The sequence below is a fragment of the Paroedura picta genome, chromosome 1 (assembly GCF_049243985.1).
Source record: "Paroedura picta isolate Pp20150507F chromosome 1, Ppicta_v3.0, whole genome shotgun sequence".
Taxonomy (NCBI): Eukaryota; Metazoa; Chordata; class Lepidosauria; order Squamata; family Gekkonidae; genus Paroedura; species Paroedura picta.
Window position 1 is genome coordinate 195,504,166 of NC_135369.1, and position 17,400 is coordinate 195,521,565.

The 17,400-nt window shown below is 44.2% G+C and overlaps 1 protein-coding gene across 2 annotated transcripts in view; it reads left to right on the plus strand.

The window, feature by feature from the left end:
* The window catches only part of SNAP25 (synaptosome associated protein 25), a 73,669-nt gene that overhangs the window by 47,671 nt on the left and 8,598 nt on the right, over nucleotides 1-17,400 (plus strand). The window contains exons 5-6 of one of the 2 annotated variants that reach the window (XM_077315872.1): nucleotides 8,971-9,088; nucleotides 17,060-17,185. In XM_077315872.1, coding sequence (XP_077171987.1) covers nucleotides 8,971-9,088; nucleotides 17,060-17,185 — 244 coding nt within the window. Of the gene's footprint in view, nucleotides 1-8,970; nucleotides 9,089-9,237; nucleotides 9,356-17,059; nucleotides 17,186-17,400 lie in introns of both variants that reach the window. The other variant, XM_077315863.1, reaches the window with a different exon arrangement.

Below are 17,400 nucleotides of genomic sequence, written 5' to 3' on the forward strand. Positions count from 1 at the left end.
CAGCTGCATTTGATGTGGTCGATCAGGGGTTTTTAGCTCACTGCCTCACCGGGATGAAGATTAGGGGGGCAGCCTTCCTCCAGAACAGGACACAGAGGGTGGCAGTGAGGGAGGAAATATACGTTTCAAGATATTATATTTTACAATAAATCATTATACTGGATCAGTATTTCTATGCATCCTTTTCTGCAGTTCTCAACAAATACATTACAGCAGCACAAACTGAATTCTTGTGTTTTAATGGAATTAACATAAGCACAAATAACTTGCAATAATTTATTTTTGCAGTAGGGAACTATTTTAATAATTATAATACAGAGAAAAAAGCAAATAGAAAAAACAAAAAGCACAAAAGTGAACAAAAAACCATTTCAGTAACTGTTGAGTTTCTACCCTGCCGTTTCTTAGAACATCATTGCTTCGGATAAATCCTTTATATCTAAGTAGCTTGATGAGCCCTACAGCAACTATTCTTAATCTTGAAAAGCACAAATCATCAAATCATTTTAATCTCTGTGTTGCAGGAAGTCCATAAGAGGCTTCCAATTAGTAATAAGGAACTTGTTGATTTTTCTCTGAGGAAAGTTTAGCCATTTCTGAAAGTTCTCTAATTTTTGTCAGCCAGTCTTCCAAAGTAGGAATATTTTCCTGTTCTAAACTTGTGCTGTTGTCATCTTATATAAGAACAAAGTTCCATGTTTGTTTTTTATGTCTCTATTAACCAAATCTAACAAAAATCTAACAAAATCATTTAAAATCTTTTGTAGGCAGACATGAATTTGTATCCTTTTTTTTTTTTTTTGCTTTTGAGCAAGTTTACCACATATGATACGTCCCTGGTAGTTGCCCACATTTCCAACATTTATTTAGAATATTTTAATATATTTTACCCTGTCTATTTGGTGTCATATACCACCTATACAGCATCACAAAATTTCTTGTAAAATTTCAGCAGAGTGTGAATTTAATCCCTTTCAACCACATTCTTTCCCTGTGTTCAATTTCTACATTATAGCCAAAGACCCTGTACCACTATCAGACATTTACCTGTTAGAATCATAGAATCATAGAATCATAGAATCATAGAGTTGGAAGGGGCCATACAGGCCATCTAGTCCAACCCCCTGCTCAACGCAGGATTAGCCCTAAGCATCCTAAAGCATCCAAGAAAAGTGTGTATCCAACCTTTGCTTGAAGACTGCCAGTGAGGGGGAGCTCACCACCTCCTTAGGCAGCCTATTCCACTGCTGAACTACTCTGACTGAGAAAAAGTTTTTCCTGATATCTAGCCTATATCGTTGTACTTGAAGTTTAAACCCATTACTGCGTGTCCTTTCCTCTGCAGCCAGCAGAAACAGCATCCTGCCCTCCTCCAAGTGACAACCTTTCAAATACTTAAAGAGGGCTATCATGTCCCCTCTCAACCTCCTTTTCTCCAGGCTGAACATTCCCAAGTCCCTCATCAACCTATCTTCATAGGGCTTGGTCCCTTGTTCCCCCTCTATATCGCATTTCAAAAAGTTTACACAGAATTGCTCTAAGATGTACATATGTCTGTCTCAAACTTAGCTTTAGATTCTTCAAAACCATACATTTACTTATCCATTTTATCTCTTTCTAAAAGCTGTGCACAGAAAAATGATTTAAATATGTATCCTCTAGATTTAATTTTATACTCCTCTTTGGAAAGTTCTAGAATATCATGACGTTACGTTACACTTTTCTTCTATAAAAAGCTTCTTGTTATTGAAATTCACATTAGTTTCTTTTCCTGCTCTTATACCTATTCCAAGACATCACTAAAGCATGCCTGACCTAATGCTTTTAACACCCACAGAGATGCATCCTATTGCTTCTCAGTGCTATTCACTCTTTTAACCAGCTTGCATCTTGTAAAAGTTTATGTGTAAAACACGGTTCCCACCCCACAAGATGAATTTTACCATTGTTTAAATTGAACAACTGAAATCATTACAGGTATTGTCTGAAAAATAAAACATTTTCAGTAAGACATTAATTTTAACCACAATTCTCCCCCATAGGAACAGATTCAATCAGACGTCTTTTAAAAATTTCATTCCATAGTTTGATTTAGTGAGTCTGAAATAACATATAATTCTTATTTGTCAACAAAATACGCAGATATTTCACCCTGAAACCTGCTTTAGGCATCAATTTTATTTGGAACTGCATATTCATTTTTTTAATCTAAATCTTGCCAATGCAGGATTTCTTCTTTCAACTTTGCCATTAAAATCTCTATCCCTTTTGGCAGTTTTGCATGAGCACTCAGTTGATACATTTTTTCCTCATGTTTGCTCCTTTAATACTCTCCTCTTTAGAATTTCCAGAGAATGACAGTGTGCAACCTTCTCTGGTTCTTTTTGAATCTCACACTGTCCGGTTAAATCTCCATTGCCCGTACTTGACTGTATTATCTGTGTGGAAAAACAGATTTCACCTATTTCAAGAGGTTTTCTCTGATATTCATACTTTCCAATATCTTAATATATCTTAATATCTTGTTTGCATGTTTGAAGTCTCTGTTTTGCATAGTTCAATTTTACTTCCATTTTTCTTATTGCCAATTTTTACATCCTGTTTATACTTTGTTAGTGATAGATTGAACTTCTTCTGGTATTTGATTGGATTTCAGAAGTTTTAATTCCCACTTTGACTTCTTGTTGCATATTTTAAAATCCCTGTTCTACATCCTGAAGTGTGGAATCCAATTTCTTATTGGGTGGATAAGACAGTTCCTGTAGCAATTTTGGATTAGGTTTTGCTGGAGTTTTTCTTTACAGGATGCTGATCTACAGATCTGATTCATTTTCTTGTAGCCCTTTAATTTTTTATGTTCCACTTAAATTGCTTGTGAAAACTAGAATTTGTAATACAAAATATTAAATATGGCTGCAATTTCTTCCATTTGCCACTGGGTGTCATTGATGATGTTATCTGGTCCGTTCGTGTCCGACCCTCGGCAATTCTATAGCAAAGTTTTTGCCATACGTTTCTGCCAATGACTAATTCTGTTAGTTGGTTCATGGTCATCCCTGTATCAGCTTTGATTGTGTTAAGCCAGCCTATCCTTTGGTGACCATGTTTCCTTTTGCCGTTGACCATGCTGAGCATTAATGATTTTTCTAACAAGCTTGTTTGCATGATGTGTCCAAAGTAAGTGAGCTTTAGCCATAATATCTTCCCTTCTAATGACATAGTTGGTTTGCTCCTCTCTAAAGCGATCTTGTTGGTAATTTTGGCTGTCCATGGTATTCACAGCATTCATTTCCAACACCATAATTCAAAATAAAATCAGAGTCCAGTAGCACCTTTAAGACCAACAAAGATTTATTCAAGGCGTGAGCTTTCGAGTGCAAGCACTCTTCATCAGACTGACCATTCATTCATTCAGACCAACACAGCTACTCATTTGAATCTACCATAATTCAAAAACATCTATTTTCCTCCTGTCTTCTTTCTTCAGGGTCCAGCTTTCACATTGCTATATCACAAATGAAATGAGCTCAAATTCTAAATTGAAAGGAAATACAGCAGATTTCATTTTGAGAGCCATACCAGAGTGTGGTGGTTGGATGCGAGCAAAATGGACACTGGCCAGAACATTGCATGGCTGAGGGAGGCGGTGCAGGATTGGGGAATATGGTATTGGCTGTACCATGGGATCGCCAAGAGTTGGACTCGACTGAATGGCTGACAACAGCAGCAGATTAGAGCTCTTTTCCATGAGTTAAAAATAGTGACCTTTCATAAGAATCAGAAAAAAAAACTTCTTGCAAAGATGAAAGTTAGATTTATCAGTAGTTTATATTATGTTTTTGAAGACAAAAATCCCATTTTTGTGAATAAAGAAATCTTTTTATCGTAGAAGAAATTACTGGAAAAGTCACATTTTTATTAAATTTTTATTAACCAAAAGTAATACTTTACACTTCTGCCTAATTAATTGGCTATGCCCAGTTTCCCAGTCTATCCAGATCTCCATGCCTAGTAGTACCCTCTAGCTACCCCACCCAATTTAGTATTTGGCAATTTGATCAAAGTACCAAATCCTTAATGGAAATGTTCAGCACTACTAGCTCCAGTGCTGAAGCCTGCGGGAGACCACTGGTGTCCCCCCATCCCCAGATGAACCAAGATGAACATCTAGGTTCTATCAGCCAACCAACTGCAAATCCATTTGATCGTGACCTTATCCATCCCAGTTTTTATTAACTGCCCTTTTTGCATATTGTGGGGGACGTTATCAAAGGCCTTCCTAAAATCAAGATATACTATTTTCACCTCATTTCTTACATCTACTAAACTAGTCATCTATCAAATGTTTCTATCAAAACAAAAGATAAGATAAGATTGGCTTTAAATAAGCTTACACACTGCCTGTTTAATGATCCACAAGAGAGCCAGTTTGGTTTAGTGGTTAGGAGTACAGACTTCTAATCTGGTGAGCCGGGTTTGATTCTGCGCTCCCCCACATGCAACCAGCTAGGTGACCTTGGGCTCGCCACGGCACTGATAAAACTGTTCTGACCGGGCAGTGATATCAGGGCTCTCTCAGCCTCACCCACCTCACAGGGTGTCTGTTGTGGGGAGAGGAATGGGAAGGTGACTTTAAGCTGCTTTGAGCCTCCTTCGGGTAGAGAAAAGCGGCATATAAGAACCAACTCTTCTTCTTCTTCTTCTTCTTCTTCTTCAAAATGAACCTAACACTTGCTTATTTTTCCTTTTTTGGGGGTGGTGGGTGGGGTTCTCCCCAAAACCCTTATTACTATTTTAACTCCCTTGGCAAGCATGAGCTCTTTCTAGAAGTTAGATTTTTAAAATTTTCTCCATCCACTTCTTGGCTATTTTTTCTTTTTTTCTGTTTTGTGAACAGATCCCTTTAAAATCTTACTTAGGATTTCTTTAACAGAAGAAGAGTTGGTTCTTATATGCCACTTTTCTCTACCCGAAGGAGTCTCAAAGCAGCTTACAGTCGCCTTCCCTTTCCTCTCCCCACAACAGACACCCTGTGAGGTGAGTGAGGCTGAGAGAGCTCTGATATCACTGCTCGGTCAGAACAGCTTTATCAGCGCCATGGCAAGTCCAAGATCACCCAGCTGGCTGCATGTGGAGGAGTGCAGAATTAAACCTGGCTTGCCAGATTAGAAGTCTGCACTCCTAACCACTACACCAAACGGGCTTCTTTTGACATCTTCCATTCCTCCACTTCATTGGAACTATTTATAATGTGCCTTCAGAGTATCCCATTTTAAAATTATTTCCTAGCCATCTTTCTTGTCGTTTAGTGTATCTGACCAAGTACTTTACTAAAATTTACTAAATTGTACTAATTTACTCAAAATCACTAAGCTAATTAAATAATTGAATAATTGATGTAATAAAATCAGCTAGTTTTTTGTTTCTGATTAAATGTCAGACTCTCGGACGCCAAGAGAACACGGTCACTGCGACCGAGAGAAACCTACCTGTTTCATGCCATAAACCAAAACTTCTTTACTGGTTACAATTAGATCTAATATAGCTGACTCCCTTGTTGTATCATCTATCTTTTGAACAATAAAACTGACTACATGGGAGTTGCCACCAAGCAGCCTTTGCCGAGGTTGAAATCCCCCCACCACATTACTAGATCTCCTTGAAAGTTTAACCATTTGTAGTAGAAAAAGATCATCCGAATATTCCGCCTGACATGTTAGTCTACAATAGCCTCCTACCAAGACATCTCTGCTATTTTTTCCATTTCCAGTTTTCACCCAACTGTTTTCAGCTTAATTTCCAAGATAAAAATCATGGGTCTTCTCACAATAGTCATTCCTGACATCCCGTGCCTCTCTTCCCCCTTTCTTACTTGGCCTCTTCCTCCCATATAAATTATTCCCCACAACTGGTAGCATTCCAGCCATGAGACTTGTCCCACTGAGCCTCAGTGTTGCCTATTATGTTGGGTCTGCTCTGCTGCAATATTAGTTCTAATTTGTCTTGTTTATTGCCCTTGCTCTGTGCCTAATATATAAATAACTCACTCCATGGGGGCTTCCCCCACCTGCTTTTTAAAATTTCTTCCCCTTTCACTATGGGGTGCCTAAATTTCTGATACTGACCTCTATACTGGAATACTAATAAAGCTACCGCTCTCAAAGATATTGCTTTTCTCCCCCACCTCACTGATTTTAACATTGTCCTGATTACATTTATGAATTTCTTAGCTAAAATGTTTCTGCCAGGATCCAAAAGGGTCTTGATGACACCACTCACCAACATTGTCTGTTCTGCCTGTCAGCCACTCTCCAGGGTCTTGGGTCTTTTGTTCCTCCTTGATGTAGTGGTTAGGAGTGCAGACTTCTAATTTGGCAAGCTGGGTTTGATTCCACGCTTCCTCACATGCAACTAGCTGGGTGACCTTGGGGCATGTGGGGAAAGGAAAGGGAAGGTGAATGTAAGCCACCTTTGGGTAGAGAAAAGCAGCATATAAGAACCAACTCTTCTTCTTCTGATTCCCCCACTCCTCCACATGTAGCCAGCTGGGTGACCTTGCGCTTGCCACAGAACTGATAAAACTGTTCTGACCGAGCAGTGATATCAGGGCTCTCTCAGCCTCACCCACCCCACAGGGTGTCTGTTGTGGGGAGAGGAACGGGAAGGCGACTGTAAGCCGCTTTGAGCCTCCTTCGGGTAGGGAAAAGCAGCATATAAGAACCAACTCTTCTTCTTCTTCTTCTTCTTCTTCTTCTTCTTCTTCTTCTTCTTCTTCTTCTTCTTCTTCTTCTTCTTCTTCTTCTTCTTCTTCTAATACCTCACAACCTAAGTCCTAATTATAAAACATGCACCTAATCCCCCCTTCAAAAAAGCATTTTTTTAAAAAGGAAACTTTCCCAACATTAATGTACCCTTCACAATGACAACCTCTCAACAACCAGGACATTGTTTATGGTCTCCCCCCTCCCTCCCCATCAACGCATTCAGGAACTTTATCATGACTGATCTTCCCAAGTAAACCCCTCTTTCTGGAGAGTGCCTGGTTCCACATTAGACCTAACTTTCCCATATCTTTATTATTCTGAATATATGTTAATTAGATTAATAAGTAAGCCTCATTGACGTTATTAAACCAAGTGACTAAGACTTGAGATTTCTTTTTGTTCCAATATCTGGCAAAATTAAGTCTTGCTAATGTTAGTATACGAAGTACTATAGAGAATTGCTCTGATTGTATTTATGGAAAATAATTCACTAATATATTTTCTGGATTAGATGGTAACTTTATTTTAAGGCTATTTGATATAATTTAAACCACTTTGTACCCGTATAAAAGTGCTCTAGGACATTCCCACCACATGTGTACAAAGTCAGCTCTCTCCCTGTCACAACACCAGCACCTGCTTTCTTCCTCTTTTAACTCTTTTAACTCTCTGTATGAAAAATATGTTTTTGTAGTCCATCACTTTCCATACAGAGATTTGGAAAAAACGAAAAGAAGCAGCCCTTCCTGAAGCCACAGGGCTGTCACGATTCCCCTTCTTTCCAAACCCTCTAATGTCAAGGACTGCACACCTTTCATGTTTGTGACTTGTGCTGTTTTCTCCCCATTCCCAGGGAAGTGGATCTGTCTTCTTTAGGTTCCTGTGCAGAAAATAAGGGCAGACTGTGCTTGAGACTAATATTCCTTCTTTCTTTTTCCTCTCTCCTGTGGGGCTGGGATTTGGTCCAAATGTTTCTTTCCTACTTGGCCACCAATTCTGTAGCTGTTCCTGCAGAGTGGAGCTTAGGGGAAGCTGTTGGTGACCTTGCCCATGACAATGAAAAGACTGGGACGAAAGGAACGTGAAGCCCCTCGATGCCGGCAGCTGGATTGCATACGCAAGCTGGCTGCAGCATTGGGCTTCTGAACACAACTTTTGGAAGAAAAAAAAAACCAACAAGACATTTCTCACAATCACTTATGAAAATATATGCCCAAATTGGAGGGATATACATATTTTATATATAACCCCAAGTCGGAGCAAGTGAGACTATTTGTTCCTGAGGGTCACTTGTTGTCTACATCCAACCCCCCTGTTAATCTTTCTGTCTGTAATGATGCAGGTCAGGTATAACTCCATTAAAGTTCAAAGGAATTACATTGAACCCATGATGTCCTGGGAGTCACCATGTGGTTAGTGATTCATCAACAAAACAGCATGTAGCCTCCAGTTTCGTAGGTGCTAAAATCCTCTAAAGTTTGTCTCTGTCCCCTTCATTGGCCGTTGAATGTGATTTCTGGGTAACTCCCCTGGGGTTATTCCTGGCCTACACCGATGTCAGTGACTGAGATATAAGACCCACAGTCTTCTCTCCTTTAGAGATGGACCATGGCCAAAAATTCAGATCTGAAGAGCCTCGGTCTTTGAAAAAAGTTTGTATCTGGACATGGATCTTAACTCAACAACTCATATCCATTCTTAACACCATTGTTAACAATAAACTTTTCCACCAACTCTCAGATCTATCCAATTCCATTTTTCATCACCATCAAAGGCATTTGTGGTAGTTCTGTCAAGATTTTCCCATGGAAAGAATCCATTGAAATTTTTTTAGCAATGTACATAAACATAATGTAATATATCTTTTCTTTGATGTTTTAGTAGCTGGAGATGTTGAATTATATTTTCTCAGCTTGGAGGGGTTGGTGGCAACTCTTCCGTCACCTTTTCTTTCTAATTCATAGAGTCCAGCTCATTCCACGGCTCCTCTGTGAACATGTCTATGTTTTATCACACTGATCAAGAACCTCCTCTAGGTTTGCTTCCACTCTTGCTTCAATGCTTTGGCTTCGATTATTGCATTGAAATGCTGTCATAATTCTGTTTCTTCATCCATCTTCTCCTTTCGCATCCTATCAAAGACAAGCCAACAGCTACGAACAAAAATGCAATTCATTCCATCCTGTCATCCCTTTGTCCTGACCAGAACAACTCGACCGTGTTGAAGAAGGCATGAACCATATCAACCAAGACATGAAGGAGGCCGAGAAAAATTTAAAAGATTTAGGGAAATGCTGCGGCCTCTTCATATGTCCTTGTAACAAGTAGGTACTGGGTACCGCCCTGTGCTCTATGATGTCCAGTTCTTTGTCATGAGTGAATGTCTCAAGTTTTATTTTTTTTGTCTTTTTTTTCCTTTGTCCCTTTCCATCTGCTTCATACTGTGGGGATATTATACTTGGTGTTTAATCAGAACAACTGGAGCGCATCGAAGAGGGAATGGACCAAATCAATAAGGACATGAAGGAAGCAGAAAAGAATTTGACGGACCTAGGAAAATTCTGTGGCCTTTGTGCCTGTCCTTGTAACAAGTAGGTGCTTGCCTGCCTGCCTGATCTCTGGAGCACCCAAGGCTGACCGGAAGCTCAGAGCCTTGTGACGCTCATCCTTGCTCCAGGCACCTGGGCAGGATGAGCATGTGGCATGCAGAGAGAACAGCTCCGGTTCCGATGCCTTCATCTCATAAGTGTAGACCAGCGGTTCCCAAGGACCAACAAACCACTCGTGTCTGGCCTCTCAAATTCCTCCGCTCCCAACTGTCAGCTTTCAGATTCTCAACCACAGAGGACCCGCTTTGGTGACCGCCACCCATCTCGTGATTGGCGTCTCGGCCAGAACTGATGTCGCTTGGAAATGTGAACGCTGACAGCGGAACGGGTGGGGCCTCAGTTCAGCGGCGAAGGGGAAAGTGGCCCTCTTGTGAACCACGTTCGGCTGGGCCGAGGTGGTTCCACGGAGACGTTGTGAAGCACTTGCTGTCGCCCCCAAGATCAACAGTGGCTTGTGGGTTAATTGTTTGGGAACTGCTGGTGTAGACAACTCAGCGGGATTCCCGTAGATGCATTAAAATCAGGCATACCACAGTGAGCACTGGAATGATGAGAATTTCAACATTTTACAGAGCGTGTACTACATGATCGCTTGACCTTTAAAAATCACAGTGCTATCAGAAAACATGTTCCTGGAGAGCCTTAAAGGGAGCGACTTTGTTAGCCATAACTTAATGGCTTAAAATTTCACCAAGAGATCATTTGGAGCAGAAATTGATTGGGGAGAAGCGCCACTGCCTCTCTCCATAGACATGGTTCTTCCAAAGACGTGGAGAGAGGCTGTGGCTTCTTGGTTGAGGAAACCGAAATTTTGCTCTAGGAAATTTGTATAAAACGGTGCAAAAAACTGGACACATGTCGCTAGCCGTGTCCCAGACAGACAGAGCGTACACCACGTAGAAATGTTGAAATGTGCCGGCTTTGGTTGCATGCAATTGCCTTAAAACGAAAATGCAGCATAATGTGATGTGCAGACTTCAAAGTGAGAATGTGCCCTTGAAGGAAGAGGCTTTTTGACGGACAGCAGCTTTCAGCATGCATTAAGTAACTGCATGGAAGAATGACTTGAAATGCACTTGAAAGGACGCAACCCAAAATGGCATCTATATATATGTATGTGTACAAATCCACAGCATATGTTACAGTTGGTTTATTACAGCCTTCCCATTCAGGTTTCATTGAGTCAGCCGGGCCCTCTGGCGGAGTAGCTCGCGTGTCAAACTCCCAGGCTGCCCTTTCACACAGATCTTGGATGGTTGAATTACTCTCACCCTGAAAGGGTCCTCTAAAGGAACCCCATCACCAAACCGGGAGGTGGTTCTGAATCTGGGCAGCATCCCTGGTTGTAACGCCCTCCACGCAACACCGTGAAGCCAAGGCCAAAGGGCATTTGCCCAGGACCAAGTGCAATCTGTGCTGGGGACGAAGTGCCAAAGGGTGTCGGGCTGAGGGCACTCTGACTTCCACTCACACTGAAACCCGTCCTGGGGGGAGGCAATTCGGCCTTGGCTTCATGGTCCATAATGGGGAAGCCATTCCTTAAAAGAATACTTCTGAATGGTGGCCCACACAGAACCCTGGCCAAAGAACCCCTTCATCTCACAAAGTGGAAGAAGCTCTGAAATTGGAGGAAGCTACGGCGGCTAGGGTTCTGCGCTTTGGCACGGTTCGGCCACCTCGGAGGAGGCCAGCACTGCGGCGGGGAGGGAAGGGGAGGGGTGGCGGCAGCAGCAGCTGCATGCAGGCGCAGAGCTCTGTGGCCCCCAGCTGGCACGCCACGGTGCTGGCGGCCGAACCACACCAAAGCACACAACCCTAATGGCGGCTTTGAGGCAACTACTAGACCCCTCCCTCGAGGCCAACCTTTCTTAACCTTTTGACTGGGAAGGAGACCCTGAAATAAATGCTCAGGCTTTGAGGACCCCCAGAAGTGATTTTCACTGGCCACACCTTCAACATGACATGTCACCAGAAGTGACCTTCCTTTTGCTCCCTCTCCCCATGTTTACTGCCACTATGGCAGCTCCACCTCACGTAGACCGGAAAGAAAGGGAGAAGCTGATCAGACAGTCCAGAGACCCCATACTATGGCACGACTCCCCCCCCCTTTGATGTTCATAGCCACAGCCGGCCCACCAAGCCCTCTGAACATAGGCAGCCAGTTCCTTAGCTTGGGGCCAAGTTGATTAAGGCAGGAGGGGAAAGGCTGTGCCCCCCCCCCCGGAACTGCTGCGGACCCCTGGGAATCTGTGGACCCCTGGCTGGGAATCCCTAGGCTCTCGATTTTTTATAATCTCCAACTTCCCACAATCAAATAAAAAGGGGGGGGGAACAAGCTTTAAAATAAATTTTCTTACAGTGTAAGCTATTTGGAAAGCTGCTAAATTAGGGCTGCTGACCTGCAGCTAGTGCAGGAGATTTCCTGCAATTCTAGGTGATCTCTGGTCAATAAAGATTGTTGACAAGTGGATGTTGCCATTTCCTCACGTCACATTCACCTTCCGGAATTTCTCTGTGCGGACAAGACAGTCCGTATGATTGTGACGTGGCTTCCGCGTGTCCTGGTGCCACAATCTGCCTTTCCAGAGGCACCCGTCACAGAGTACTGGCCTGACACCTCCTGATGGGAAATGCACCCCCCTGAGACTTTTCCCATGGATTCATTGTGGAGACCCCTAACATCAATCTAGCCAGATAGTTTCAGAAAGAAGCTTTAAAAAATCCCTCTTTCCAAAACGAGCAGCCGGGAGTTTGCTGAGTGCCCAGCAGCTGAGGAAGAGGGAGGCTGCTCCAGTCTGGCTCCGGCTATTCCTGTTTTCACTGGCATTCATCATCATAACACTTGAAACTGGGGCTCTCTGTTGCAGTTGAACAGAGATAAATGCACCGGGAAACTATTAAGAAAGCAGAGTTAGGTGCGGTCATGGAAGGGTGATCCTGAGTGCAGTAAATAAATCCTCCAAGAAGGATATTGCAAAACATGTACATTTATATTTATTGAAGTAGATCCAGTTCATGTTCAGGTTGCAGTCAAAAGGAAAGCCTGATCTACCATGTCACAGGTGGCCAGCTCATCCAGCATATTGGGGGGGGGGGGAATGAGGTTATCATACCTACAATATAGACTGGCAGAGGCACACATCTCTATGGAAATTCATCTGAAGAAAGGCAACACAGAGGGCACAGAGACCATTTCCACACTGGGAACTTCGTTGGTCCGGCTCCTGTGTGGGAGCACGAATTCAGGGCGGACGAGGTGCGCCGGGCCAAATGCTCCCCCATGCGGGAGCAGGAAGAGGCAGGGCAGCCTGCCCTGGCTCAAACTCTAGCCTGCAGCCTGGCATGAAGCCTGCAGTAGGAAAATGGTAGAAGGATCCCATTCAATGCCACCTGGACACACTCTGTGATGTAGTACCCTTGTCCAGGCCTGCTGAGTCACTCAATCCAACCAATGAAATTAAAAATGAGATTACACTCTTTAGCAGCATAAAGAAAGAAAAATTGTATTCTCCCATATTTTCAGTCTCATACTTTCCCTGAAGCTCAGCACATCATATAGAATTGTTCAGTTCCCTCCCCCACTAGAACATTCTGGTTAAGTAGGTTGAAAGACAGTTAGTAGCTGAAAGTTAGCCAGAGTATTGTGGGGCTGAACCAGGAGTAAAGCCCGTTGCACCGAGACATACGTGGGTCCTATTCTGCCTGCACCGTGTCCTTCCTGGGGGCTGGTCCTCCTCCCCTTGCTCCCTGCACAAACTTGGGACCCAGCACAGGAAAATGGTTAAAGAGTAGCAGACTCTAATCTCAAGGGCCAGGTCTGATCCCCTCTCCTTCTCCATGAGCAGGAAGCTGGGTTGCCAACCTGCAGGTGGGGGCCTGGAGATCTTCAGGAGTAACAATTGATCTCCAGGCATCAGTTCTCTTGGATAAAGGAGCTGGGAGGGAGACGAAAAGAAACAAGAAAGAAAGGAAGAGGAAGGAAAGAAGAAAAAAAGAAAGATGCAGGGAGGGAGAACAAAAGAAAAAAGGAAGGAAAGAACTAATTCCCAACCACAGAGGGAAAGAAAAGGAAGGAAGGAAGGAAGGAAGGAAGGAAGGAAGGAAGGAAGGAAGGAAGGAAGGAAGGAAGGAAGGAAGGAAGGAAGGAAGGAAAAGAGAGAAGGAGGCAGGATGACAGAAGGGAGGGAGGGAGGGAGGGAGGGAGGGAGGAAGGAAGGAAAAGAGGGAGGGAGACAGGATGGCAGACAGAAGGGAGGGAGAGAGGGAGGGAGGGAGGGAGGGAGGGAGGGAGGGAGGAAGGAAGGAAGGAAGGAAGGAAGGAAGGAAGGAAGGAAGGAAGGAAGGAAAAGAGGGAGGCAGGATGACAGACAGAAGGGAGGGAGGGAGGGAGGGAGGGAGGGAGGGAGGGAGGGAGGGAGGAAGGAAGGAAGGAAGGAAGGAAAAAGACTCCCCCTCCCATCTCTTGCACACATACCCACTCAACCAGGTGCACAAAGGAGTGCCCAAAGGCCACCCTGGTTCCTACGGGGATGGCAGACAGCCTTTGCTGGATCTCCCATGTCCCCCCACCCCCCAAGAAGGTTGTGTGGAGGACCTCCCAAAGGCTAGCCTCCCTCCCTCACAGCCACCCTGCTGTCTGGCCAGGCTTTCCTTGGGAAATGGGCCAACAGAACAGACCAGCTCTTCTTCCAGAGGCTGGGGGCAGGGCGGGCCTCCCATTGGCCCTCCATGAGAGAGTGGCCACTTCCTATTAGGGTCCTATGACCCCAGGAAGCCAGTCAGGTAGGGTGTGAGTCATTCTCACACAATTTAATCTTGGTTAAAGATTCATTCATTCATTCATTCATTCATTCATTCATTCATATACATACATACATACATACATACATACATACATACATACATACATATGGTAAGGGTAAATGTAGGACAGGAAGGCCTGGAGGATCATTGTCCATGGGGTCGTGATGGGTCGGACACCACTTTGCACGTAACAACAACAAAGGTAAAGGTATCCCCTGTGCAAGCACCGAGTCATGTCTGGCCCTTGGGGTGACGCCCTCTAGCGTTTTCATGGCAGACTCAATACAGGGTGGTTTGCCAGTGCCTTCCCCAGTCATTACCGTTTACCCCCCAGCAAGCTGGGTACTCATTTTACCGACCTCGGAAGGATGGAAGGCTGAGTTGACCTTGAGCTGGCTGCTGGGATTAAACTCCCAGCCTCATGGGCAGAGCTTTCAGACTGCATGTCTGCTGCCTTACCACTCTTACCACTCTCTCTCTCTCTCTCTCTCTCTCTCTCTCTCTCTCTCTCTCTCTGTATATATATATATATATATATATATATATATATATATATATATATATACTTCAATGTATATGCTGCCACTCATGGCAATTGCCATCTCGTGGCGGTTTACAATATAAAACCAATACAATCACAATAAAACCCTATGAATCCACCAATAAAGATTAAAATAACAATAAATCTCTGAGTCCCAGCTCTGCTATTCTGGCCTAGGGATCAATACAGTGTCCCTACATGGTGTAAACCCAGGGGTTAATCTCAACACATAACTAGGGTGGGACCCACGGTTGATAACTCTGGTTACTCCCCTCCCCCCGGCCTCAGCCAAATGCCTGGCGGAAGAGCTCCATGGTGGATTTGAACTCAGATCTCTTCAGTTAAAGTCAACAATTCTTCCACAGTACCCAACCCAATGTCTAAAGAAAGCTTCAAATATCTGACTGCTGTGCAGACAGAACAAGTTAAAACATGCCAGCTGCTTCCACACTTTGTGCAAAAGTCCAGCTAGCAATAAAATCCAGAGTTACTTATCTGATTAATCCCACGTTCAACTTGACACTTGTTTGTTTACTGCATAATAAACCCTCCTGGATGCCATGTTTGGTTTTTGGGGCCTCCCTTCCAAACCAGCAGGCTCAAAATGGCAGCTACAGAATGTAAATCCCAAGCCTATGACTCAAAAATAATCCCCATTCTGCTTAATTGAGCTCACTGCCAACTTCAAACAGCAACAAATGAGCCATTATTGCTTCGTGTTGCCGAGTTCAGGGGAGGTAACAGCATGTCTAAAACCATGTTCTCAACGACGTCTGTTTAATATCTTTGGTCAAGTGGCCTTTGATAACAGTCAAGACAGGCCCTGTCCAGTTCCAGAGCCTTTAGGAAAGGAGAGAAATGGTAACATTTCAGAGTTCTCTCGTTCTCCTGAAGAATTCACATCTGCCTCAGTCTAGCAAGGTGGTTTTTATTTACAAGTCTGTGCAAACCAAAGAAACCTGGTCGACAGTAGTCTATCACAAGAGCCTTTCCAAAAACAAGTCCATGGGTAGGGTAGGGTAGAGGATGGGGGGGGGGGTAGGTTGGCCGATCAAGACTGGGAAACCCCTGGAGATTTTTTTTTGGGGGGGTGGAGCTGGGGGAGGCAGGGACCTCAGTGTGGGATAGTACAGGGTCCCCCCTCCAAAGCAGCCATTTTCTCCAGCAGAACCGATTTCCCTGTAATTCCATGAGGTCCCCAGGCCCCACCTGGAGGTTGGCATCCCTAAATGAGCTTCTGTCCCTTTTGTAATCTCAGATAGTTGCCGTTCTCAAACAACCCTCTCGTCTGCTGCACAACACGGCCGGTCACTGCTGGTATGCCTGGGTTTTAATTTCTCTGTGGTGGCTCCGTCAAAGGTGGCTCCCCCCCCGCCCCCCGCCCCCCGCCCCCCGCCGTTGAGACAGCCTCTCTTTGAGGCTCTTCCCCCAGCCTAATGCTGGAGGTGGTCAAGGTTTCCGATGATCCATTTTTGCCTGCGCCTTGCTCACCCGTAGAGGCTGTTTCCGCTAGCGCATTAAAAGAATGCCACAGCACTAGAGCAGCTATGCTTCCTGAGAATGCTTAACTTCTTTTTCATGCCTGTAGCTGGCGCATGAAGAACATTTAGAGGGATTTCCCTTTCTGATGCTAATCTGCTACACAAGCTTGTGTTTCCTTTTGGTTTCCCTGTTCTTTTTCCTGCGCTCATCCCACTATGGCCCAGTTTTACTTTTTGTCTCTGTGGACAGAGGTTTGTACATCAACTCTGGATGTATGGCTAACTGTTGTGAGGTACCGATATATTAATCCCGTTTCCTGCCCAATTGCTCTGACTTCTAACCAGCCAGGAGTTGAATGTTGCCTTGTGCCATGCCAAGAGCCCAGGGCATGGCCCGGGAGTGGAAATGGGTCCAGATCTTTCTGTGCCTTTTGTTCTTGGAATCTAAGGCGAGTGTGTGGCTGTGACGTGATGTACGTACTACCCTTGGCAACTTCATTTTCGTGTCTGTCTTGGCAGTCTGTCCTCTCTGTTCTGTGTCATGAGATGCAGGTGACTGTCCTGGCTAGTTGTGTTTCCCATTCTTTTTATTTTTTCCTAAAAGCCAGCCATGGAAAAAATTATTTTGCTAACTTGACAATGGCCCTTGACTCCACTGGAAATGAAACTTCTAAGTTGTGGCAGCAAATAAAAGGGGGTAGGGGAGAAAATATTTTGTTCAGGTTTATGATATATCGGTATACCAGAATGCCCCCTTTCCTCAGACACTCATGTGCTTGACTCAGCTCTGAGCTTGAAGAAATCTTTGCAGTTGACTCTTGGCTCCCCATGCTTGGTTACTCACCTTCTGTTCTTGTATAGGCTTAAGTCAAGTGATGCTTATAAAAAAGCCTGGGGCAATAACCAAGATGGCGTGGTAGCCAGCCAGCCTGCCCGCGTGGTGGACGAGCGAGAACAGATGGCCATCAGCGGTGGATTTATCCGCAGGTGAGGGCTCCCTCCTTCTTTCCTGTCGCTGACATATTTAGAAGATTCCCATATGGTCCCCGCTGTGCATGTCTGTTGCTTGGTGGCCAGGGTCCAACTGTTGTAAAAATGTCCAGGGATGTTCCACGCCAACGTGGGCATGGACCTTCAGGGCTGCAGTGGAGAAATGCAGAGCTGGAAGGTACCTCAAGGGTCATCTAGTCCAACCCCCTGCC